At 43.1% G+C, this 25,254-nt stretch overlaps 1 protein-coding gene across 3 annotated transcripts in view; it reads right to left on the bottom strand.

Moving 5' to 3' along the window:
• Positions 1-25,254, bottom strand: part of LOC128327136 (chromatin remodeling regulator CECR2) — a 221,948-nt gene that overhangs the window by 72,871 nt on the left and 123,823 nt on the right. For all 3 annotated transcript variants that reach the window (XM_053255456.1, XM_053255455.1, XM_053255457.1), the window contains exons 3-5: positions 10,579-10,762; positions 4,641-4,774; positions 3,750-3,854 (exon numbers count right to left, since the gene is read on the bottom strand). In XM_053255456.1, the coding sequence (XP_053111431.1) occupies positions 3,750-3,854; positions 4,641-4,774; positions 10,579-10,762 (423 nt within the window). The remainder of the gene's footprint in view (positions 1-3,749; positions 3,855-4,640; positions 4,775-10,578; positions 10,763-25,254) is intronic.

The following is a 25,254-nucleotide window of genomic DNA, read 5'->3' as shown; positions in this document are numbered from 1 at the left end:
AAACATCACAATGAGCATTAGTCCCGCTGCCCACAATGATACCAAACATCTCAGCTGGCTCACGTACGAACAATGGGAATCACCCAAACTAATGGAACTTAAATTGATAATTACTAACTTATTTCATCTATTTCTATGGTGTGCAGTCATTACTAACCAGACTGGATACTGTCCCATGACCAGAGGTGTACTTGGGTAATTTTGGAGCCCGAACCTAAAGGCCTTTGGAGGACTCCCCTCCGAGTGGGGGGTCCCCCTCCCACTGCAAGTTAAGCACCATCCCCCCCACACACACACCCTGTGACAAACACAGTATTTTTAACATGTGGTGTATATTTATGCAAATATTTATTTTTATTAATTAGATTTATATACCACCCTTCCAAAATGGCTCAGGGCGGTTCACAGCATGATAAAAACAATTAAAACAAATTAACAATTAAAAACTATTAAAACACAATAAAACCAATAAAACAGCTAAAAGCCCTGAAAATCAGGGCAACAATTTAAAACAGTTAATCATTTAAAACCCTGGAAGGCCAGGCCAAGTAGGTAGGTTTTCAGGGCTCTCCTGAAGGACGGCAATGATCTCAAATTATGAATTTCTGCCAGGAGTGCATTCCACAGCCCAGGAGCAGCTACAGAAAAGGCCCGCCGCTGCGTCGCCACCAGACGAACCAGTGGCAACTGGAGACGGACCTCCTCAGATGATCTTAAGGTGCGGTGGGGATCATGTAAAAGAAGGCGCTCTCTTAGATAACTCGAACCTAAGCCGTTCAGGGCTTTAAAGGTAATAACCAGCACTTTATATTTTGCCTGGAAACATATCGGCAGCCAGTGTAGCTGTTTCAAAACAGGCATAATATGGTCTCTCCGGGTTGCCCCAGAGACCAACCTGGCTGCCACATTCTGAACTAACTGAAGTTTCCAGACTATGTACAAAGGCAGCCCCACGTAGAGCGCATTGCAGTAGTCGAGCCGGGAGGTTACCAGCTGATGCACCACTGTTTTGAGGTCATCCTCTTCAAGGAATGGATGCAGCTGTCAAAGCAGCCGAAGCTGATAGAAAGCACTCCTGGCCATGGCCTCCACCTGAGATACCAGAGTGAGGCCTGGGTCCAGGAATACTCCCAAGCTGCACACCTGCTCCTTTTGGGGGAGTGTAACCCCATCCAGGACAGGGAGATCTAACTCATCCCTCAGATTCTGAGCCCCCACAATGAGCACCTCCATCTTGCTTGGATTCAGCTTCAATTTGTTCTCCCTCATCCAGCCAATTACTGCCTGTAGGCAGGCATTTAGAGAATGAGTGCCATTTCCTGAAGATGAAAAGCAGACGTAGATTTGGGTGTCATCAGCATACTGATAACACCCAGCACCAAATCTCCTGATGACCTCACTCAACGGTTTCATGTAGAAATTGAAAAGCATTGGTGACAGAATGAAGCCCTGGGGGACTCCATATAGCAGCTCCCGTTTTGAGGAGCAACTGTCACCAAGCTCCACCATCTGGAATCTACCTGAGAGATAAGAGACGGCACCACTGCAAAGCAGTGGCCCCTATCCCCAACTCCCCCAGGCGATCCAGAAGGATACTATGGTCTATGGTATCGAACGCCACCAAGAGATCCAGAAGAACCAGCACAGTCACACTCCCCCTGTCAATTCCCCGGTAAAGGTCATCCATCAGGCCAACCAAGGCTGTCTCAACCCCGTAGCCAGCCCTAAAGCCAGTTTGAAATGGATCTAGATAATCAGTTTCCTCCAAGACTGCCTGGAGCTGGTTGGCCACCACCCTCTCAATCACCTTGCCCAACCAAGGGAGATTGGCCTGTAATTATCCATCGCTAAGGGGTCCAGGGAAGGCTTCTTTAAGAGCAGTCTAAACATTGCCTCCTTCAGACAGGGAGGCACCCTACCCTCCCTCAGCGATGCATTTATGATATTAACTAGGCCACCTCCAACAATCTCCCTGCTAGATAGAAGCAGCTAAGTTGGGCAAGGATCCGGAGAACAGGTGGTAGGCTGCACTGCCCCAAGCAGCTTGTCCACATCCTCAGGAGTCACAGATTGAAACTGATCCAATCTAATACTGCAAGAGGGATTGCTGGACACCTCCTCCACAGATCCTGCAAAAACAGTGGAGTCCAAGTCGGCCCGAATACAGGAGATCTTGTTTGCAAAAAAAATGCATTAAAGGCATCACAGCAGAGCAACTCTGGGGACTGATTTGAAGTAGAAGGAGCAGAAATCAAACTCCTCACAACCCGGGATAGCTCCGCTGAGCACGAACCTGCAGCCACAATGCGCACAGACCAAAAACTCTTTTTTGCCGCACGCACCGCGACCGCATAACTCTTCAAATGGGTCACATGCTGTATCCTGTCAGATTCAAACCGAGTTCTCCTCCACTTGCGTTCTAATCACCTACCCAACCACTTCAGCCCCCACAACTCCTCAGTATACCAAAGGGCCATTTTTGCAGAAGGTCGGAAGGGACGCTTAGGAGCAATCATGTCTACTGCCCTGATGAGTTCCCTGTTCCAGGTTCCCACCAGGGCATCGACAGAATCACCGGCCACACCAATGTCAAAATCCTCCAAGGCCAAATATGCAGTTGCAGAAACATTTCAATAAGCAACTTAACACATTCCCACCCCACATTTTTCTTTCCCTAGTCCCCTCTCTGTCTTTAAAGGACGCAGCACACATCACAATCACACTCGGCTGCCCAGTGCAATGCAGGCCAGCGGCAACTACATCACCCAGGATAGCCTAAGGAGGATTTGGGGGCCCCCAGGAGGTGTGGAGGCCCTGGACTTCAGCCCCAGAGTCCAAGGGTAAGAGCACCACTGCCCCTGACATCTTAAAGACCAACTGACTTATTGGAAGGATTCTGAAGCCAAGAGCCTGCTTCACCAGATACATGGCATAAGCTCCAAAGGTGTTAGGAGTGTCACACACACGGGATGTGATACCCTAAAACAGGCCTGCTCAAGGCTCTCCAGCTGTTTTTTGGATCACAACTTCCATAATCCCTAGCCACAGTGGCCAATAGTCAGGGATTGTGGGAGTTGTAGGCCAACATCTGCAGGAGGGCCAAAGTTGAGCAGCCCTGCCCTAAAAAGACCAAAAATAATAATAATAGAAACTACAGGATTCAGGCTATAATCTAAACCATAACTGTGAAAGAGCCATGGTGAGTCTTGGGCTTGTATACTCACCCTCCTTTGCACTCAAGGGGAAGAGACTGAAAGATTCTGCTTTCCATTTTGAATAAACCAGTATCCCACTATGAAAACTGTAGTTTTTTCAAACAAAACAGAATCAAACCGTGGTTTCAGATACCACATGCCAGGAAACAGCACCATTTAATCAATTGCTACAAGGTGACACCACTTGTGGTATTGACTACGTAAGGGAAATGGTCCAAACATCATTGCCTGATGATCAAAGCATACAATTAATGGCAATATCACAAGTGTAGGAGGCAGTTACAATTTCCCTGATTTACTCCTGTGGAAGCACATATGTGACCAGTGAAGAATCAAGTATTATAAAAGGTCCATCCAATTATTATACAGAGCTTACCATACTTAGCAGATCTGTAGAAGCCACACTTTGTGGTGCAAAAGATGCAGGAGAATTAGATTAGATTCCAACTAGCAAGCTTCACTTAGGAAACAGGTATCCTTCAAAAGGCCACACAACTATCAGTTCACATTCATTCCTTTGTAGTATTCCTTTACCTCAAAAGATTTTCTTCCAGCAATTTTTTCCGTTTTGGAGGTCGCCCTCGTCTCTTTACTATTTTTCCAGGAATGTTTGGAGCGCATGTCTGTGTCCCACATCCCCTGGAACACATCAAAAAGTTACGAACTTTCTACAGAATATGATAGCAGTAGTTGGCAAGAGCAGGAGGATAAGGAAAGAGCAGCGACAGTAAGATGTATGGGAACAGCTGCTGTGAGCCAAAGCTAGGAGAAAGGTTAACTCCAAGGGGATAAGAGAAGTAGAAAGGGCACAGCTACTTCTTAGGAAATGAATTCCCACCAAGTACTTGTATATGACTTGAGCTCTGAAAAGGGATGGAGGTGAGCTCTCCTAAATCAAGTTGCAGAACATGCAAGACATACAAAAGGCCATCCTCAGCATTATCTGCCCTACACAAGAACCACTGTGGTCTAGAAGCTAGATCATGGGTTCAAGTTCCAGCTCTGCCTGTTGGTAGCCTTGGGTAACCTTGAAATAATTGTTCTCTCAGCTTCAGCTCCCCAACTTTAAAGTAGGGACAACAGTGGTCTATTTTACAGGCATGCTGCAAAAGGAATAAAAACAATAAAGCATTCTGAAAATTGCAAGTGATCCGTATAAGTGATAAATAATAGTAGTAGAGATCAGAACATTAGTTAAAACTGATGTTTTAACTTTTCTGTTGTCATTTATTTTGTTTTGTTATTTTTGTTATTACAGACGTAAGTTTTGGGCGTAATAAAATATGTTAAATAAATACATAAAATAGTAAGCTGGGTACTTGTCAATCTTGTACTCCTTGCTAGGATAACCACTATTTAATTTCAAAATGTCCTTCTCTCTGGTTCCCTTACCCACCCTCCTCGTTGACAGAGGGACATCTGTACCTGTCTGAAGCTAGCTCTCCATTTGGTTTTGCGGGTTCCTCTTTGTACATTCGAGTGCCATAGAAGTACCAGTAGAGGGCGCCATTGCTATCCTCACCTAGTGGTTCCACTCGGAGGCTATCTGCATCCAAGCCCTGCATTTGAATTGAAAGCACATACAAGAAAAGACAAGGGTTGAAAAAGAACCATTTATTTCATCACACCAAGCCAGATCAGCATTTGTCTCTAATATCGTATAAAGTATAAGCATACCCAGATACAGTCCTGGGCAGACATTATTTATTTGTTAAATTTTTATACCCAAATCAACATTATTAATCATTTTATAACCCAAATCAACAATCTCTAAGAGGTTAGGTAATCATCAACAGGATTGAAAAAGTAAGTTTTCCTTTTTATGCTAAATGAAGTTTCTTGGTCTCCCCATTTCAACACTTTTTTTGTGTGTGCTCCTGACAAAGATGAGCAAATAGGACTGAGCAGCTTTATATGCAACATGAGGCAGTTGTGTATGAGTTTTGCGTATTTACATGTGGTCTTTCTCTCTCTCTCCCTCTCTCTATCATGTATTATTCTTGTTTCTCAGTATCATTGGTCCAATTGTTGCACCCATCTTAAAACTCTCAACTATATCCTCTGGAGCAGCAATGGATATTCAAACCTCTGCCTGCCAAAAAGTGACCAACTGTGCCAACTGACACTGAGAGCTGGAAAAATATTCATGAGAAAGGCTTAAGTAAAGCTTGCTAATGCTTAACCCAAGAGGCCTCTTCTACCTCTAATAGCCAAGCAGCAGGTGGGCTCTCCCTCCTCAAGTGGCAACATTCTGAAGTTCCACAAAGGACATGCCTGGCTTCAGCTGGAAGCAGGTGCATCTTCTCCTGCCACAGCACTGCAGTAAAAAGAGAAGCCACACCTGCTTAACTTCTCCCTCCAAGCAGCTATGAGAGGGCCTCTTCTGGCATAATGGTCTCCCATCAAAGGACTGATTTGGAGATTATTCCCACTGAGGCATTACACATTGGAAAATGGTAGTACACAACTGGTCTTCTGTGCAGATTTTTGGGAACTATCCATGATCATAAAACTAGATTCCTGCTGACTTGCTCACAGATGTTTACTGAAAATTTGACAGAGACAATCATGTACTGCTTTTCAAACAGTACATTTTGTCCTGTTTGAATTACTCAAGGAGTTTGAGTAATTAATTTTGTACTGCTTGAATTACTCAAGGAGTTTGGATTACTCGAGGGGCTGTTCTGAAGATCATATTTTGACTACCGTCTGTAGTGTAATTGGCAACTGATCAACTTGCCAGTTATCTGTAGGATCTAGCCACACAATGGTACAAGCATTACAGCTCCCCCAGCACCCACATGTGAGGAGTTGTAGTAATGGCATGTGGCCAAATGCTACAAAAGACTGCTGTCCATGCTACTGGCAGATGCTATACTGTGATTTTATAAGACGTGGCTATTTCACAAGATGTACAGGATTGTTTTCCTTTTCTGGTTGTTCTGGTTCTGTTTCAGAGGCGTAACTAGGGAAAACGGCGCCCGGGGCAAGCACTGAAATTGCCCCCCCCGCCCCCCCAGCATACATCTGACTGGCACACATGTGTTTTTTCCTCACAACAACCCTGTGAAGTTGGCTTGTATCTCAAACATCAGAATTATGATGCAATGATGATACATACTACATTATACTTAATCTAATAACTTAAGTATAGTCATTTTAGCAGGAAACAACTGTATGAACAGGATCAAAGCAATCTTTCAAAACATTAAGTAGGGCAAAGGAAACTGATGTGTTAGAATACAGAACTTTGAAGTTAAGGGGATATTGCATCATCCCCTGCTAACTGGGCAAAGAGGCACCTTTTACCGTGGTGATTCTCTTTATTTAGCAGGGGGAGAGTAACTGGCCCTATCCACCTCCAGCACAGTACCTCCAGTGACTGTTATTGGTGTCTCTCTTATGTTTCTTTTTAAATTGTGAGCCCTTTGGGGACAGGGATTCATCTTATTTATTTGTTATTTCTCTGTGTAAACCGCCCTGAGCCATTTTTGGAAGGGCAGTATAGAAATTGAATTATTTATTATTATTATTATTATTATTATTATTATTGCCAAACCAAGGCTTTTACAAAGCCACAACCAGGTATTCACAGTTACACTGCCTCTAAGTAGAGTTTCTATTTGACTATCATGGCTAATAACCATTAAAGCTATACAAGTCAGTGACCACCATGTCTTGTGGCAATGATAACTGCATTCATAACTGCATTTTATGAAGTCCTTTTCTTTGTCCTGAATCTACTGCCTGTAAGTTCCACTGGGTAATTCCAAGTTCCAATATGGGTGTGTGTGTGTGTGTGTGTGTGTGTGTGTGTGTGTGTGTGTGTTATTTAGTCCACTTTCCCATTATATATAGCTCATAAGCCCATCATAACCTCCACATATAGCACAATGCTATGCATATTGCTCAGAAATAACTGCTACTAAGTTTAATAGATCTGTTAAAGATTGTAGCCTTATAGCATAGCAAGGTTGGAGTGAACCGGACAAAGAGTGAAGATGGGCCCTTGCCTCAGCTCCCCACCTCCTTCTTCAGAGAGGCAGAATTTCAAGAGAGAGGAAAGAGCAAGCTAGTGGTCAGCGGGCAATCCTCCTCTTCCTCAGGGGCTTTGGGAAGCCTCTCCTTCATTCAACTATAGCTATGTCCCTATCAAAGCTTACTTAAAAAGAAATCCCAGTATTCAGGGGGACACTTACCTATAAGTAAGCCTGGGATTGCGCGGGCGCGCACACACACCCAACTAAGAAGCTCCTTCAAGAACTTTAGCTGGTAGGAAGCCCTTCTCCATAGAGAAGCTGCCCCAACTCTTGACCACCTTGGTTACCCTTTTCTGCAATAAGATGATGGTTTCCCCTTTTGCTAGTAGCTTCCCACATGGCAAAGGGGAAAACGACTTGAATTCCCTCTCTCTTCCCTACGCCACCACAGCGGGAAGCCAGCACCGCAGCGAAGCCAGCCCAAACTCCGCAGCAATTGTTACCATTCATTATTACTCACGAGTTGCCCAAGAAGTCATGGATGCGGATAGTGCCATGCGTAGTGTTCGCCTGGAAATTGGGCACTTCGTCTCCTAGCAGTAGGCCCGGCATGGTGGGCAACAAGACCCGAAAACCCGCTCAGCAACGTTCACACAACAGCACCCCAAAGGAAACGGGAAGCCAGCGAGTCAAAGGCTGCTTTGAGAGACACAGTGTGGGTTTAAGGGGCGGGATTATGAGGCGGAACTAATGGAAATGCCCACCTTCGGTTCTTTAATGCTACATGCCGGAGCATACGCTGTACAGAGCACGATTGCATAATATGAGCAGTTGCAACCCGAGCAAATAGATATTTATTTTTACTCATAAATAATGCGACTGTATTCAGTGGGGCTTTGCTCCCAGCTATGGGTGCATAGGATTGCAGGCTTACTCTGGAGAAAGGCTGCAAAACTCTATACACACTTACTCGAGAATAAGCTCTAATGCGGTTTCTGTGGGACTTCGTTCTTCTTAGGATCGGACCGTAAGAAAATGGTTGAATGAACTTCTTTCAATCTGTGTATAATTGACGGCCCAATCGTACTCGGGCTTACTCCTGAAATAAAAGCATTGCACTGTCCTCTCCCCCTGCGCCCTAGAAGCTTGGGGAAGAAGCGAGGTGAGCTAAAAATCGAATACTATCATTCCAGGTTTGACACCTGCCCCAAATAATCCCATTAAAACGTGCTTAAAAAGAATTGCGCCGTTATGCCCAATCCGTGCTGGGTGTCCGTGTGTGTCCTCGTCCTGCTTGCGCCTGCTGCAGCCCAGCCCCAGCAACGACACTTTCCTCCGCGACCGCACAGGCGAACCGAGCTGGGAGGACAGACGTACCGCATGCATGCGCAGCGCAACTTGGCACGCCGGCCGAGTTGCACGTGCGTGCGGCTAGAGACCCAAGCCACTAGAGGGCCTCTTTCTGGCTGGCCTGAAGTTCAAGAGCGAGCCTCAGCCAAGGCAAGCAGCAGTGAGCAATGCATGAAAGGCCAAGCCAGCCAGGCCAGCAAAGCAAGGGGGGGCGCGGGCGCGGAAGGGACCGCTGGCGCTCGTCGGGGAGGGGGCGCCGACGCTGCTGAGCCGGAGAACTTTGTATTAAATTTTTTTAAAAAAAAATAATTTTTTTTTTGGATCGGCGGGGGTCATGGCGGCGCCCCCCACGTGGCCCCAAAAGATGGCACCCGGAGCACGTGCCCCCCCGGCCCCCCCTATCGTTACGCCTCTGTTCTGTTTGCCTGGTACATGTGTGGCCTAATTATTATTATTGGTTCTCTGTTATCGGGAGGTCGATTTCACTGCTGTTTGCAAGTGTCTTTTCTGTATTAATTACTTGTATTTTACTGCATTTCTGGTTTGTTTTTTTTTAATGCAAATGTTTCTGTGTCATGTATGAGAGAAACATGAAGTATAAGTTTTAAATAAATAAAATGCATGCAAGCAGGTCCTTATAGCAAATCTGGAACTAGCCTCAAATGGGAACTGGCCCAAGGAATAGAAGCACTTTTGAAGGGCAAGTATTTAACTGCCCTAAAACATTATGCCTTCCTCATATTGCATTTAATCATAATTAACATTCACATCAGGGGCAGAGCTATAATTGGGCACATATGTTCAAAGAACATGAGCTACCAAGCATCTGGGAGCCACCTCTCGTCTCCCCCCTCCCCCCACTGCCAGCCATTTGCCCACTCCTCCTGCTCCCCTGGCCACTGGCTTGCCACCTGTGCTGCATGTCCTCCTTTTGCAGCCAGATCTGGGCCAGATAGAAGCCGAAAGCTCCCATTTGGGGCTTTCCTCCTTCCCCACAGCCTGATATGTAGCGGGATGCAGAGTGGCTAAGTGGGCAGCGAGAGGCAGTGCAGGGTTCCCACTGCCTGGGAGGTGGATGAGGCAGTGGCAGCAGGCCTGGCAATGGCAAGGGGGTGCCCACACAAAGTATGCACCGCCACAGATGGGGTGTGGCCCATGTGCATAATCTGACCACGGGGGCCCGAGGGGGGGCAAACAAAGGACCACCCTCCCCTAGCTACGCCAGTGAATCACATCTTAAGGGCCACAATATTTACCCCGTGAATCACACTGGTGTTATAAACAACACTCAGAAATTTTAGCTCTATTTAACCTGCCACACATTGGAGCTGCCATTAAGCCTTAGTAACCACAACCGTGGCACACAAAGAAGGGGTTTTCATGACTACATGTACATAACAATGCTAACAAAGGATAAGAGGAGAATAACAGTCTCCTAAAACCAAAAACTAAAATTTACCATCACCTGTGGCATTCATTCAAGGCATTCAATTGCCTTGTTAAGACACTGTACAGAACGCTAATCTACAGGACTTTGGCAAGAAAGGTTCCCAAGTGCTGATACTTTCGCAACCAAACAGAACTGAGGGCATGAATGGATCCCTGGCCCAGATGAAATGAATAAATCACCTCACTTTCCACCTGATAGATTTATCTACGAAAACCAAATAGTTACTAAACATCCACACAGCCCCAAGGATTCTTCTTAACAGAAAATAACTTCCAAATGCATACACAGAAACATGCCTCCTTGTACAGCTTTTCAGTTAAAAAAAAAATCAATGCAGGAAGATATCAATAAATCAAAGCAGGAAAAGCTCAGGCGGTTCACACACCCGATTATTTCTGATTCTCCAAGCTGGAAGTTGACATACACCAAAAATAATCCACCAAATGATACCATCCTTAAATTACTTCACAGAGCAAAGAAACATAGAATGTGAATAAAATGTGCTGCCTTTTTGATTAAAAAAAATATTCACCTACCATTTTCCATATTCCCAATCCCCAACATCAGTTGTCATACAACATACCTTGAGCAGGTCAAAGACATCATCAGCATCAAGTCGATAATCACATAGGCGGTGCAGGATCTCCACACGGGTGCGTAGCGGCAGCTCCTGGAAAGTAGATTCTCGTAAGGGGTTGGGCTTCCCTTCTTCCAGCTCCCAGCGATAGTTGATGATATCCTCAAGGTAGCCATGAAATGTCTGAGATCTAATAAAAAGAACAAATACCCATCTCATGCCTTATACAACCTGATACAAATGGCTAAAGACAGTCTATGTAATGAAGGGGAAAGATCAATCTTCTCATAGCTGATATGTTTAGGCAAGAAGACATTTCAAGGTTGACAATGTTCTCTGCACAAGGTTGTAAACAGCCCAGAGACGGATGTTTGGGACGGTCTACAAATTTGAATGAAAGAATGAATGAATGAATGAATGAATGAAAGCTCTATTTCACATAAGCATTTTTATTTAAAAGGACAGAACTTAAGACCTCTACTGATATAATGTTCTTCCTCCAAATAAATTTGTTGTATACTGTCTAGTAATCGTTTATGTTGTGTTGTTGAGAAGTTTGTCCCAGTGGGGATCCTGTAGAAAGTGTGTGTGTGTGGGGGGGGGAGTCAGAAAGGAAAAGAAGAAAATGGGAGTTGTTTCTGAATAAACCTCTCATTAAATCTACATAAGATTTCTTTGTGTCTATGAGGGAAGCAGCTATAAAACAAAATTGTTTTAGAATGATACCCATGTTGCCAGACTGGTCATCCAAATGGACATTAAGCTATTCAGGTATAAGAAGCTATTTCAAAGTGCAAGATATGCAACTAAAATTATCAGAAGGCTGAAATCAGAAGAAAGAAAACCAGTCTACAGAAAAGCAATTAAGTGGTAGGGCTAGCTACCACCTCACATAAATTATCAAATAAAAGTTATAATGTATCTTAGAGGAATAAAATTCCTTCATTGTTCTCCTCAAACAATTATGGGTGTCAAAAGCTGAAAGCTTATAAGTATATAAAAGGTGTTACATACTCAATTGCAAGCTGTTACATCTGTAGACTGACACCTTACCAAAGAATGGTTGAAAAAGCTCTCCTCTCCACTCACCAAATCCTCTAAGAATCAGAGGGTCACAAATGAAATGCTGGGTATGATAGGGCATTTAAAGAGGGCTAAGACCATTTCCCCCAAGAAGGTTCTGCAGATATATATCTGACCTGTATGTGAAATCAAAGAGAAATGTCCTCCCAGGTCAATGCTGAGCCTTTTAAAAACAAAACAAAACCACTTTCCCTCAGAGAGTAAAGCATGACTCATTTGCTGACATACTTGACATTTTCTTTTTTTATTGGCACATATGCTTGACTCTGATGGTCACTGCTATTTGTTATGATACAGGTAAGCAAAATACCTAACAAGGGAGACTGGAGTATGCTAATCAACTGAGAACCTGCCTCTCCCTTCCTTTTCCCTCACCTTTTTTTTACCACCTTGCCTCCTGAAATGTTATTTTTTCCTTCTTTGTGTTGTAGATGTAAGATGTTAAAAAGGTAAAGCTCAATTATTAACCTGGGTGATATTTTAATTAATAGTTTTATTAATTTAAAATATTATCCAAGTCAATTCCTGCCAAATATAAATATTTCTGTCTTGGAATTATGATTTTGCAATATGCAAATAATCAGTTTTTGGTTTTTTAAAAAAGCTGTCAAGTAGATCAGCAAATGACCCATATTCTGAGGGGAAGTTTAACTGGTTGGTTTTTTGTTTTAAAGGCTCAGCATTGACTTGGGGAACTATCTTAACTATTCTCTACTTCTGAAATATTCTACATTAGGACAAGACATGGAGAAGCTGTCTGAAATGGATTTCAACTCAACAATCCTACAATTCTGATATCCAAATTTGAAGTTCCAAAGCTCTCTCAGCAAACTACAATGTGGACTCAGAATAATGAATTAGTGTCAACCTTTGTATGAAGTACAATTGCCTGCTTCTGTGGACCTGTTGGCTAGCAGCATCAGATTCCACTAAATGAGACACCACAAAACATAGACATGCTCTTGCAGTCAAACAATTACTTTTATGACTCTTCCACATCCGAACATCCAATGATTTATCATCCCCTGAAACTGCTGACATCAACAATCCAATTAAGAGACTCCTATTCCGGATTTCCTCAAACTTCCAATCACTCAATGATTAATGACATACCCCCTCTTTGAAATCACTGACTAGTTAAAGATTGTCATCAGCATTGTTAGATTGTTGTAATAAAAATCTACTTAAAAGACATTTATTCTGCCTGAATTTTTGACATAATTGAGAACCAGAGATAAAATATTTGAAATTCAACACTCTGTGCAAAGTTTTCTTTTAGTCCCACATTAAGACCATGTTTAAAAAGTATCCAGACTCCAAAAGATTAGTTTATCAAGTTGTAAAATGCTACTTTGAACCTGTGTAATTAATTAATTTCCTGTAAACACATTTACATGTTGTAAAACCACAGTGAATGTGCTTTTTGCAAGCCATGAGGGGGAAAAGTGTGAATTAATTTATGGTTTGTTTAATAAACAACACCCTTCATTACTAGAAGCAAAGACTGTCCACTTTAGCTTTTTTCATTCAAATGTTGGAATATGAACTATGAAGAACTTCCTATTATATAAACATACTCATGTTAAAAAACAAGATTAAGAAAGACACCCTAAAAGTTTCATCTCCAAAGGCAAAACTGACTGCTATTTTTAAAAAAATAAACTGGGAGGGAAGGCATCTTTAAAGATTAACCTATCAAATATTGGGCAAGACTGAGGTATGCTGTAACCTGTACAATAGGACGGCCTTCAAATATCTTGACCCCAAAATCTGCTACCAATTCAAATCAGTTGAGGACAGGACTTATTATTAAAGCTTTAGTTTTAGTGACTCATCACATATTTTCATTTGTAAAGTATAATCTGTGAAAAGTTATACATGTATACCTAAAACCATTATATGTGTAGGACAAATACATATTTTCAGTCACCCTAATCATACAGCAACACATGCTAGAGAGTGAGAGCTAGTCACAATTTCCCAACACACACACTCTGTGGGAAACAAATTTGTATCAGTGTGTTAGGTGCTGATCCATGAAAGGTTACAAAGATAATATTTCTGAGAGGATGAGAGTCCTTGGCAAACTCCTAATGTTAGGATCCAGATTAATTGGAGTCCATAATACTGGATATCAAATTAATTTGATCTTTGCATGTACTCTTGGTAAAGTGTCAGAAAAAGCATTATATATTGGGAGATGTGGTTGAAAAATGGATCTAAAAATCTAAATGATTTCTCCCTTCTTCCTCCACACATAACCCCCCGCCTTTCGTTCCTGCTCAAAACAAACAGATTGAAGCATGAAATTTCCCATTTCCGGAAGATGGCAAGGATTTGAGCATTTAATTCTCATTTCCTCTGAGAAAAAGGGTCTGTTGACTCAACCAATCATCTTGAGTATTTGAGTTTGACTTTTACATAAGTGGCTAAAACCAGAAGCTTCCGCCCTTCTGCCCCACATAAGCTGCAGTGAGCCTCTGTTCTTAGTAGAGCACTCCAGGTCCTCTTGTCAATTTGTGTAGGCTACCACTGCATGGTTGTCGCTTTGATTCAGGCTATAATGAGGACCTGAAATAGAAACCAGATGTTTAACAGAATTTCCAGTTGCCTTCAACTTCAGCTACTTTTTTCCTTTCTGTGGTAAGCCATTTCCCCAAATAAGCACCAACTTGTTCACCTTCCCAAATGAATATTTCTTTTTTGTCTGCTATGATTTAATGTGATATGTGTTTTTATTGTATGTTTTAATCCTCTGTTGTGAGCTGTCCAGAGAACAATTTGTTATTGGGCAGCTAACAAATACAGTTTATTATTATTTATCAATATTCACTTTTTTATTATCACTTTTAAATGTCTCTGTTAGGAAGGACAACAGCATAGGGCATTAAGTATAGGAACCATGATGGGTAGACCTCCACCTCCGTAAACGAAAAGGAGAGATTCATGTTTATAGGAATGTTGGAGGGAAATGGTTGGCAAAAAAAAAAATACAGATAGCTGCTTGGATTAGTTACCATAAGTTAATTATTCAGACATTATGCAGAGCTATGACTGAATCTTGGTTTCAAATGATGTCCCCTAGCTTTGAGTGCATATAAGAGAGGAAGAAGGATTCTATTAAGTGATCCAGCTTTAAAACAAGCCAGGATCTGTCACAGTGTCCATGTTGAGAGATCCTGGCTTATTCGGGGCAACACCTATATATGTGTATCAAAAAGGTTCCCTGCTAATTGAGCAAAGCAGCACCTTTTTAAAGTGGTGATTCTCTTTAATAACAGGGGGAGAGCAACTGGCCCTATCCATCCCCAACACAGCATCCCTCCAGAGGCTGATGCTGGTGTCTATCTCATGTTTCTTTTTTTAGATTGTAAGCCCTTTGGGGACAAGGAACCATTTTATTTATTTATTTATATTTATGTAAACAGCTTTGGGAACTTTTGTTGAAAAGTAGAATATAAATATTTGTCATCATATTCATGTTTACCTATACAGGGATATTTCAGGAAAAAGAAAGGGGGCACAGAAGAGGGGAGGGGAGACACCTTTCCTACTTTCCAGACTGACCTCCACCATCTATTAATAAAATGTTTAGGTTTGTGGCTAGCAGTCTTGAGCCCTTTAGTGCTATATAGCACAGCAAAGGAAAACTTCAGGAGAGTGGGAAAGCAAATAACTGCCTTTTCCCATCCATCACCTGCACAACCTTTGATAGTGCTAAAAGATTCCTGTTCCAAGAAGAACACAACTCTTAAGGACTCCGAGAACAATTAAAGGGCAATTGGTTCAGATAGAAAGGATAGAACTGGGTGACCTACCCAAAACTGAACTTCCCTTGGCAGTTTCATATAGATGTGGTGAGGTGTCCTGAAACTCCTCTTGTGTGATTATAGACTGGAACAGTTTCAATTTGTGATTCCTGAGGATGTGGACAAGTTGCTTGGAGTGGTGTGGCTTACTACCTGTTCTCTCGACCCTTGCCCAACATGGCTAATATCATCTGGTGGGAAGGCAATTAGAGATGGCCTTGTTAACATCATAAATGCATCTCTGGGGGAGGGCAGGATGCCACCTTGTCTCAAGGCGGCAATTAGAAGACTACTTTGGAAGAAACTTACATTAGATCCTTCATAGCTAAGCTAAGGCCTACTAATTATAGGCCATCTCTAACCTTCCGTGGTTGGGCAAGGTGACTGAGAGGGTGGTGGCCTCCCAGCTCCAGACAATCTTGAAGGAAACAGATAATAGTTCTACTAGCAATTTTCAGCCCATTAGAATAACGGGCGCTAGTAGACCGCCACCGCCCCCCCATCTCCCGCGGGGCCAAGTGCGGCCGCCAGCGGGCCCAGTCCTTCACAGTCTGCAGCGTCCACCGTCATCGGGGCCAGTCGCCCCGCCGCAGCCACCGCCACCTCTTGCTGAGGCCGCGGCTCCGCCGCCACCTTGCCCATACTCCCGCGGCGGCAGCGGCCGCCATCGGAGCCAGTCGCCTCGCCGCCACCTCGCTCGCACTCTCGCCGCCGCCATCGGGGCCAGTCGCCCCGCCGCGGCCACCGCCGCCTCGCCCGCACTCTCCTCGGCCCACCGCTTCTCCTCCTCCCGGCCCCAACATGGCCGCCCGTCTCTGGGCGGCCGTATCTTTCTCGGACGTTCTGGGCATGCGCTCCGCGCATGCCCAGAACGGCCGAGAAAGACACGGGATCACGCCTTAGCTCTTTATTATAGAGGATTCCTATATCTCAGGGAGATACGGTCTACTATGGCTTTGAACATTACATAAAACCGCTGGGGAAGAAAATCAGGCGATTTGGTGCTGGGTGTTACCAGTATGCTGATGACATCTAAATCTTTTTCTCCATGTCATCTTCATCAGGGAATGGCATAACTTCCCTGAATGCCTTCATGCAGGCATTAATGGGCTGGATGAGGGAGAACAAATTGAGGCTGAAGCCAAGCAAGACAGAGGTACATAGGAACATAGGAAGCTGCCATATACTGAGTCAGACTATTGGTCCATCTAGCTCAGTATTGTCTTCACAGACTGACAGCAGCTTCTCTAAGGTTGCAAGCAGGAATCTCTCTCAGCCCTATCTTGGAGAAGCCAGGGAGGGAACTTGAAACCTTGTGCTCTTCCCAGAGCGACTCCATCCCCTGAGGGGAATATCTTACAGTGCTCACACATCAAGTCTCCCAGTAACAGGTAAGTAGTCTGGGAGTACTTCTTGACCCAGGCCTCTCTGGTTTCTCAGGTTGAGGCAAAGGCCAGGGGTGCTTTTTATCAGCTCAGGCTGATATACCAACTATGGCCATTTTTGGAGAACGACCTAAAAACAATGGTACACTTGCTGGTAACCTCCAGACTTAACTACTGCAATGTGCCCTATGTGGGGCTGCCTTTGTATATAGTCCGGAAACTGCATGTGGTACAAAATTCAGTAGCCAGTTTGGTCTCCAGGGCAATCCAAAGAGACCATATTACTCCTATTTTAAAAGCATTAACTGGCTGTCCATACGTTTCCAGGCAAAATATAAAGTGCTGGTGATTACCTATAAAGCCTTAAATGGCTTGGGCCCAGGTTATTTAAGAGAGCAACTTCTCTTTCAGGACTGCCACCGCTTATTAAAATCCTCTGGAGAGATCTGCCTGCAGCTGCCCTTTCTGGTGACCCTCTCTGCTCATCTGGTGGCGACTCAGAGCCGGATCTTTTCTATAGCCACTCTGAGGCTTTGGAACGAACTCCCTGTTGTTGAAAGAGCTTCCCCAGTTCTGGCAGGTTTTAAAACACATTTATTCAAACAAGCCTTTGACTAGTTTTAAGTAAGTTTTTATTGTTCTGCTGTTTTAAATTGTTTTGAAATTTTTATAACTGTTTTAATTCTGATTTTATTGTTTTGTACACTGCCACAAAGTGTTGATATGTGGTGGTATAAAAATGTAATATAATGTAATTAATTAAAGTATGGATAACATAATTAGGTCCTAATGGAAAGAACAATCCCCCATGCACCACCTTCTTATACCTCTGAGAGTAATAAGAAGGGAACTCTTGCAACACAGCACCCTCGCCCCAAGTCAGCCCCGGGGAACACTATGGTCAATACTATCAAAAGCCACTGAGAGATCCAGGAAAAATCCAGGAAAACACAATTACTTATCTAGTGTCATGATGTGCATGGGGCTTTACAGAGCAACAAAACAAACAACTCTTTGCCCCAAATAAAATATCTTACAACCTAAATTTTGCAAAAGGGGAGGAAGATGGTTGTGAACAGGGGAAGAATGTTCAGTCCAGCTGCATGGACTGTGACAATTTTAGGGGAGAACAAGTTCTCAGGTTTGTGCCAGGCTTCATGGAAAAAATATTTTCTGAGGAAGAGTGAGACCAACATGAAAACGTTCTATGAGGGTGCAGGGGCGGAATAACCTTTTTACCATCCATATGCAAAAAAGGCTATGTTGTCCTTTAAAAAAAAAACAACACTCACTGTCGCCCACACAGCGGGCTTAGATGTAGAAAAAGGGAAACCGTGACTCTCTCCTCCTCGCCCCCCCACCCTCCCTGCAGCCAGCCGCCACCACCATTGTGCCCCATCCCACCACCATCAATCATAAGGGGGCAAAAGGGGGAACTCTGACCTCATCCGGTCAACCCCTCCCCGCAGATACAGCCACCGCGGCTTTTTAAAGCATTAAAGTAAAAAGGGGGAACTTTCCTCTTGCCACCACCACCCCCACACACACACAGCTGCTGCCACAGCTCCTCAAATTTTTCTGCGGTAATCCGCGCCTGAAGCATAAGAGGCAGCAAGGGAGAAAGAGAAGAATCATTTGAGGGAGACCAATCTTTGGACAGTTGAGGAGAGTGGCGGGATGAAGGTCTTGCAAGGCAACAAAGTAAGTATGAGATGTTTTTGTAAGATCTTGGAGTGAACAGAAAACCAGTATAAAGGTTTAAAAGGAGAGGCTTCTTGCAGTTAGAGCAACAAGAGAGGTAATGTTTTGACTATGAACAGGAAGTTAAACAATTAAAATATTTGGATTCAGTCCCAGTCAAGGTCCATCAGTATTTCCACCCCCACCCCAAATTTTAATGCAGAATCTGTATTGCAAACTTGGTTTTTCCCCCTGTAGTTTTACTTTGTTATGATTTATGGTTAAGACAATACAAATTATATTGGCACCATAATCCCAGTATAATTAAGATGTTTCAACATTCTTAACAACATTAACTTGTTTCCACATTATATGATTATAAGTCCTAGGGATGGGCCCGGACCGGTCCGGAGGCCATTCTAAAGGCCTACGGAACGGTCTGGAATGGTCCGGACCTGGGCGGTCCAGTTCGGGTGGGGGGCTTTAAGAGCAGGTGGAGGGTTTACTTACCCCGCCCCTCCCCCGCTGCTGCTCTGCAAAACTCCCAGAAGTCCTTTGCGCACGCGCATCACAGAGACGTGATGTGCGCACGTGCAAAGGACTTCTGGGAGTTTTGCAGAGCAGCAGCGGGGGAGGGGTGGCAGGGAGGTATCCTGCCACACCAATTACTACTAAACTTACGGCGCCAGAACGGGAAAGAGGCAGGAGGAGTAAGTAAACCCTCCACCCGCTCGTAAAGCCACCCCCCACCCCAGTGCTGGACCGCAGTTTGGCAGTTCCTTGCACACTCCTAATAAGTCCCAAGCATTCTATTGGCCATTAAGTTAAGATGCTTTCAGTTTTCACTCATGCTCTTAAAGTGTGGAAATTGCAAGTTAAGGTGCTCATTTTAATTTCTGAGTCATATAAGCTGTAAAGATAATTTACAGTCCTGTATATTTTGCTGCTTTGGAAATGAGACTCCATGCACCCACATTTTGTCTTGGTCTTTTGGCTGGAGATTGAGCTGGTGTGTGTGTGTGTGTGTGTGTGTCCAGGCAGAAATCCAACAGGTTCAGCTTCCACAATCACTTCCTGGAGATGCCCCTGATGAATTTCTGACTGATGCATTTTTACAGGACACAGTGCTCCCCCCAAATACCACTTATACATGTCCAGCCAGAAATTCAAGAGATTCCCAATCAAACCACAAATGGTTTCTACAAATGGAATGGGGTTTTTTGTCTGAGGCATATCTACAAGGAATAGTTCTTTCCTCAAATGCTATAAAAGAAAGTTTGGATCATCATCATCATCATTATATTTATATCCCGCTTTTCCTCCAAGGAGCGCAGAGTGGTGTACTACATACTTGAGTTTCTCCCCACAACAACCCTGTGAAGTAGGTTAGGCTGAGAGAGACTTTACTCATGGGTAGACCTCATGCTTAATCGTGAGAAGACTCATGCCTTCACTCATGAGAAAAACTTGCATCCTCTCCTGCAAGTAGACCCTCAACCTTACTTGTGAGTAAACATTCCATTCTCCGTACCAGGAGACTCTCCTTACCAGTAGACTGTCAACCTTATTCATTAGGAAACCTGAACTTATGCATAGACATCCCATCTTAACTCATGGGTAGACCAGCTGCCTTATTCTGAACAGACTCTCAAACTTATTTGTAAGTGTACTGTGCATCCTTGCTCACAAGCAACACTTCAACATTACAAGTAGGTCTAATCTTAAGAAAGAGTGCAGGGTCTACTTTAAGGTTGTAGGTCTACTTTCAAGTAAGAGTGAAGGTTGGGGGTTACTGGTAAGAGTGTTTTCCTACTCACAAGTAGACCCTCAATGTTACCCACAAGGGTAGGGTCTACTCACAAGCATGGATGCAAGACTTCCTTGGGAGCAAGACTGTGTGTTTACTCAAAAATAAGAGCATGGTACTTGCAAGTAAGGGTAAGGTCTATTCATGAGTAATGGAGCGAGTGCATGCAGACTCATTGTTAAAGCAGCATAATATATGAAACTATACAAAGTATTTAAGCTTATATAGTGCATAAGTAAGATGGGCACCTCAACTAGCAACTTCCATGCTTTTTACAGCATGAGTGGAAACTGAAACGATCTTAAATCTCATGTTAAACCAAAGGTTTTTGGATGACAACCTAGCTATAGCTCTACAGTTTAAATAACATTATTAAGTGGCTCAGTTCTGACACATTTCATGCAGAAAATATTCAAATTATTTAGTTTACAGTGTAATTCTATAAATGAATATAACTATTGGACTTAACAGAAAACAGTTATTTTTAAACAACACAGGAACATAATACTTTAAGCATACAATTGAAACCCATGTGCCTAATCACTGAATCATTTATTTTGAACAGATTACCATTTCTTATGTTTAGGGGTTCAGTGCTAGTTCTAGACAACCAAGAGATTGTAGGTTCAGGTTCAGCTCCAGATCACCGAAATAAACCCCTCTCTAAATCAGTGTTTGGGCTCAGGTTCAGTTCCACTCTCTGATTTTGGAAGCAGTGTTCTGGGATGGAGGTGAATTAAGAGACCAAGTTATGATAATAGAAGACCAGATGGGGAAAAGTTGCAGTAGTTCAGGTAGAAAGATCAGCAAAGTATGAAACAATTTTTACCCAGAAGCAGAGGGCTGTATTTTCACAATGTGGTAAAGGAAGATTTTTATTCACCCTGCTCAGATTGCCCATTCCGGAGGCCAAGTCCCCTGTGCAGAGAACTCAGTGTTTAACACAAACATATCAGCAACCAAATTAATTTGACATCAACTTTTTATAAGTGGACAACATGATTGTTCATGCAGTGTCATAAAATTGAAAACATTTTTTAAAATCATTCCATAGAGAACAGCAGGTACATCCATTCCTTTCATTTTGATCCTCTTGATGCTTCCTACACTATGCATGCACAGCACAAATAGAAGGGCCTATTGGGGTAGAGAGTTAAATAGACAGTACTGCGCCACCTTAAGTGGCGCAGCAGGGAAGTGCTTGACTAACAAGCAGAAGGTTGCTGGTTCGAATCCCCGCTGGTACTATATCAGGCAGCAACGATATAGGAAGATGCTGAAAGGCATCATCTCAGACTGTGCAGGAATAGGCAATGGTAAACCCCTCCTGTATTCTATCAAAGAAAACCACAGGGCTCTGTGGGCGCCAGGAGTTGAAATCGACTTGACAACACACTTTACCTTACTGGACAAAGAAAAAAAAATCATAGGTAGTTAATTACCTTTATTTTTAAACACATTATGCTGTCACAGGGCTCACCAAACAGAGATTCTACTAGGCTAGAAAAGGGCTATCTTAGTTCAGGAAGAGTATTCACTTGCAGATGAAAGGCTAAGATGTGTAATATTTATCTCTCTGCAGCAAAAGGGAGCATTCTTCTAGTGACAACCAAGGTCATGAATGCTTTATGCTGAACCACTTGGCAATATTTTCTTTACAAATGCAATTTGTCTAGAGGGAAATGAAGACAATGGGGAGGAGTCTAGTGTGTGTTTGAATGACCTCATTCAGACATCATTAGTAGGGTCAGGAGAATCAAGGACTGTATCAGGAGGAGGAGAAGTGGAAAAACCTAAGGGATGGCTAATGTTCTTTCCCCTACAGCAATCAATCTATCATGACTTGTCAAAAGAAGGGCTTGTTTCTGATTAAGGTCAACCTAATCTGAGTTACAGCTGGAGGCCTGACCCCAGACAGTCACAACAGAGCTCTTTGCTTATCTTTGGTAGAGGAAAGGAAGTCCAGAGGGGAAGACTTGTAACATAGCTGCAAAAGCTGTTCGCCTATGAAGAAGTCAAATTAAGCAAGATATTAGTCTCTGCAGAAAGGAAAAACAATGATAGGCACATGCCAAAGTTTTTACATCAAATATATATGTATCTCTGGACAAACCTCTAAAAAGGCTTTAAAAGGATTATTGACTAATTTCCTAAGACAAATTCATGGAGAATTCATCTATCAATGACCATTTCCTGTGATAGCTATTTAGAACCTTTATGTTCAGAGACAGTATACCTTCAACAACTACCAAATGCTAGGAACAAACAAGGGAGGACCTTTGGTTTTTGGCCCTGCTTGAAGGCTTCCTGGAAGCATCTGGCTGGCTGCTGTTGGGGTTCAATACCAGGTTGATCTCTGGTCTGATCTGGCACAACTCTTCTTGTTTTTTTTCTTATGTGCAGTTCACAAGCTTGACTTAAGATAGAGTCAATATAGAAGCCTTGTGGTTGGGATGCCAGGCTGCCTGCACTGGATGTAGCACAGAAAAATAAAAGATTCCACATCAGTTTTGGGCTGGAATCAAGATGCATGTTTAGGTTCATTCCTGTTAAAATGCTTGGATTTCACCAGATAAGAAGTTGGAAGACTGGGGCATAAACACTGAAGTTAGGAAGAGAATGAGGTCTTTGTTGAGGTTCCATCTGTTAAATCTGTAACTCTGCGCTTAGAAATAGATTTCCTGAGCAACAGTGAAAGCAACCCAATAACAAAGCCATATGCAATCTAATGGCTAATGAAGATTATTAAACTCTTGAGTACTCTGCACTGAGGTTCACTTCTCATGACCTGGCAAAAGGGTCCTATAACACACACTTTCTATGCCAGTTATGAAGAATGTACATATGTATAACTCTTTTTTCCTCTTTCATGGGCATTCAAACAAAGGCCTTCTCACTTGGGGCTCACAAGTATTTTGAAGGATTTTTGCAGACATGGATTCTTCACAACTGGTATGAGACATGTATATTTTATTCCAGAAGAAAATGATTTTGTAAACCCCTAGGGAACAAGAGGTGCTGGCTGGTTTAAACCAAAGCCCATTCCACTAGCAATGAATGCTTAAAAATATCCCCACCCCCTTCTCCTCTCAAATAGACCTCAGTAACGAAAAGCTCACAGACAGGCAAGGAAGCCGTTGATGCGATGACTCCCACAGCACTCCCACAGATAGAATTGGAACAGCGTTGGAGCGGAGCAAAATCCCTGGGGAAGCTGGGGGACTGAAGAGCCGATGGGGGCCGTCTAATCTAATAACAGATCACATCGCAGACACATGTACGAGCTTGACAGAAGCAAATGCAGCCACTTAACCCAGAGATGACAGCTGAAGTAGGCCAGTTTCACTGCTATCCAAAAGGAGGAGAATAGGAAAGAAGGAGGAAGAGCAGTGAGGTCATTGCCACTGCACACACAGCCTGGAGATGGCTTGATTATATGGGGCTGTTTCCCACACCCACATTACAAGTGTCTGACAACAGAAGATTTTCCTTTCTTCTCAGTAACTCTAATATTCTTGCACCGTATTAATCCTAAGGAAAATGGTCTTAGCAGTTATTCATTCATTCATTCATTCATTCATTTTCTATACTGCCCTTCCAAAAGTGGCTCAGGGAGGTTTACACAGAGAAATAATAAATAAATAAGATGGCTCCCTGTCCCCAAAGGGCTCACAATCTAAAAAGAAACATGAGATAGACACCAGCAACAATCACTGGAGGTACTGTGCGGGGGGTGAATAGGGTTAGTTACTCTCCCCCTGCTAAATAAAGTGAATCACCACGTTAAAAGGTGCCTCTTTGCCAAGTTAGCAGGTCATAGCTAGAACACCCTACTACAAGTCTCTGATGAATCATCTATCTATTCTCTTTATTTCAGCTGGGTCAGATACCTGAAATAACTTTGCTAAATCATCAAAAAGAGAAAGAGAAAAAATGATCCTAAAGATCAGGAAGTAGAACCATTACACATTTGGGTTTATATGGCTGGTTCAAGTTCATCACTATTTTTTAATTATCTGGTTCAGTTCCAGTACAAAAATAAACTTTAAAGTGGTTTGGTAAACAGCTGACACTTTGAACCAGTTTAGATACATTTCCCATATAGACATAGAATTCAATACAGAATTATCTTGCTTGCAATGTAATTCTATAAAATCAATACAGTAACTATTTTGCTTGAGAAAAAGATTTGCTTTTAAATATGTTTGGGGTTTTTTTAAAAGCTTTTTACAAATAAAATGCATATAACAATATTTAAAGAGGAAAAATTCCCCTTTTAGGATGAATGATGGAATGGCAGGAAGGAGGAACTGTAATGTCAAAGAACGGCAAGTTTACCTGTCACTTGGATTCTTCTAGTGGTCATCTGTGCTTTTACATGAATGGGCTTTGCGCCTGCACAGAGATCTCAAAACTTTCGCAAGCTAATTTCTCTCTAGCCTATTTGGATGGTAGCCCTGTCACCTCCGGTGATATGCGCATGTGTGTGGGGGTTCCCCTGTTCAGTCACTGAGTACATCGACCTATGGAATTAAAGAGGGGAGGGTGGGTGGGTGGGCATGTAAGAGCACAGATGACCACTATAAGAACCCAAATTACAGGCAAGCAGCCCAACATTCTTCAACATGGTCTCTGTTCTTTAAACGAATGGATGCATAGCAAGCTGCATCCAGTGCATTTCTTACCCTGAGGTGGGAGATCAGGCAAAGAGCTATTAAAGGACAATGGTGCCAAAGGCCATATCCTTACAGGAATGCACATCCAAGGCATAGTGCTGCATGAAGGAGTGGGGAGATCATCCATAGCCCACGTAGCAGCCTGGCAGATAAAATCTAACCACCCTGTCAAAGGCAGTGGAAGTCACCACAACCCTAGTGGAATGTGCCTTCAGAGAAGTAAATATATCTTTTTTGGCAAT

The sequence above is a fragment of the Hemicordylus capensis genome, chromosome 5, assembly GCF_027244095.1.
Source record: "Hemicordylus capensis ecotype Gifberg chromosome 5, rHemCap1.1.pri, whole genome shotgun sequence".
Lineage (NCBI taxonomy): Eukaryota > Metazoa > Chordata > Lepidosauria > Squamata > Cordylidae > Hemicordylus > Hemicordylus capensis.
The sequence above is the reverse complement of the archived record's forward strand: the minus strand, read 5'-3'. Positions and strand labels throughout refer to the sequence as shown.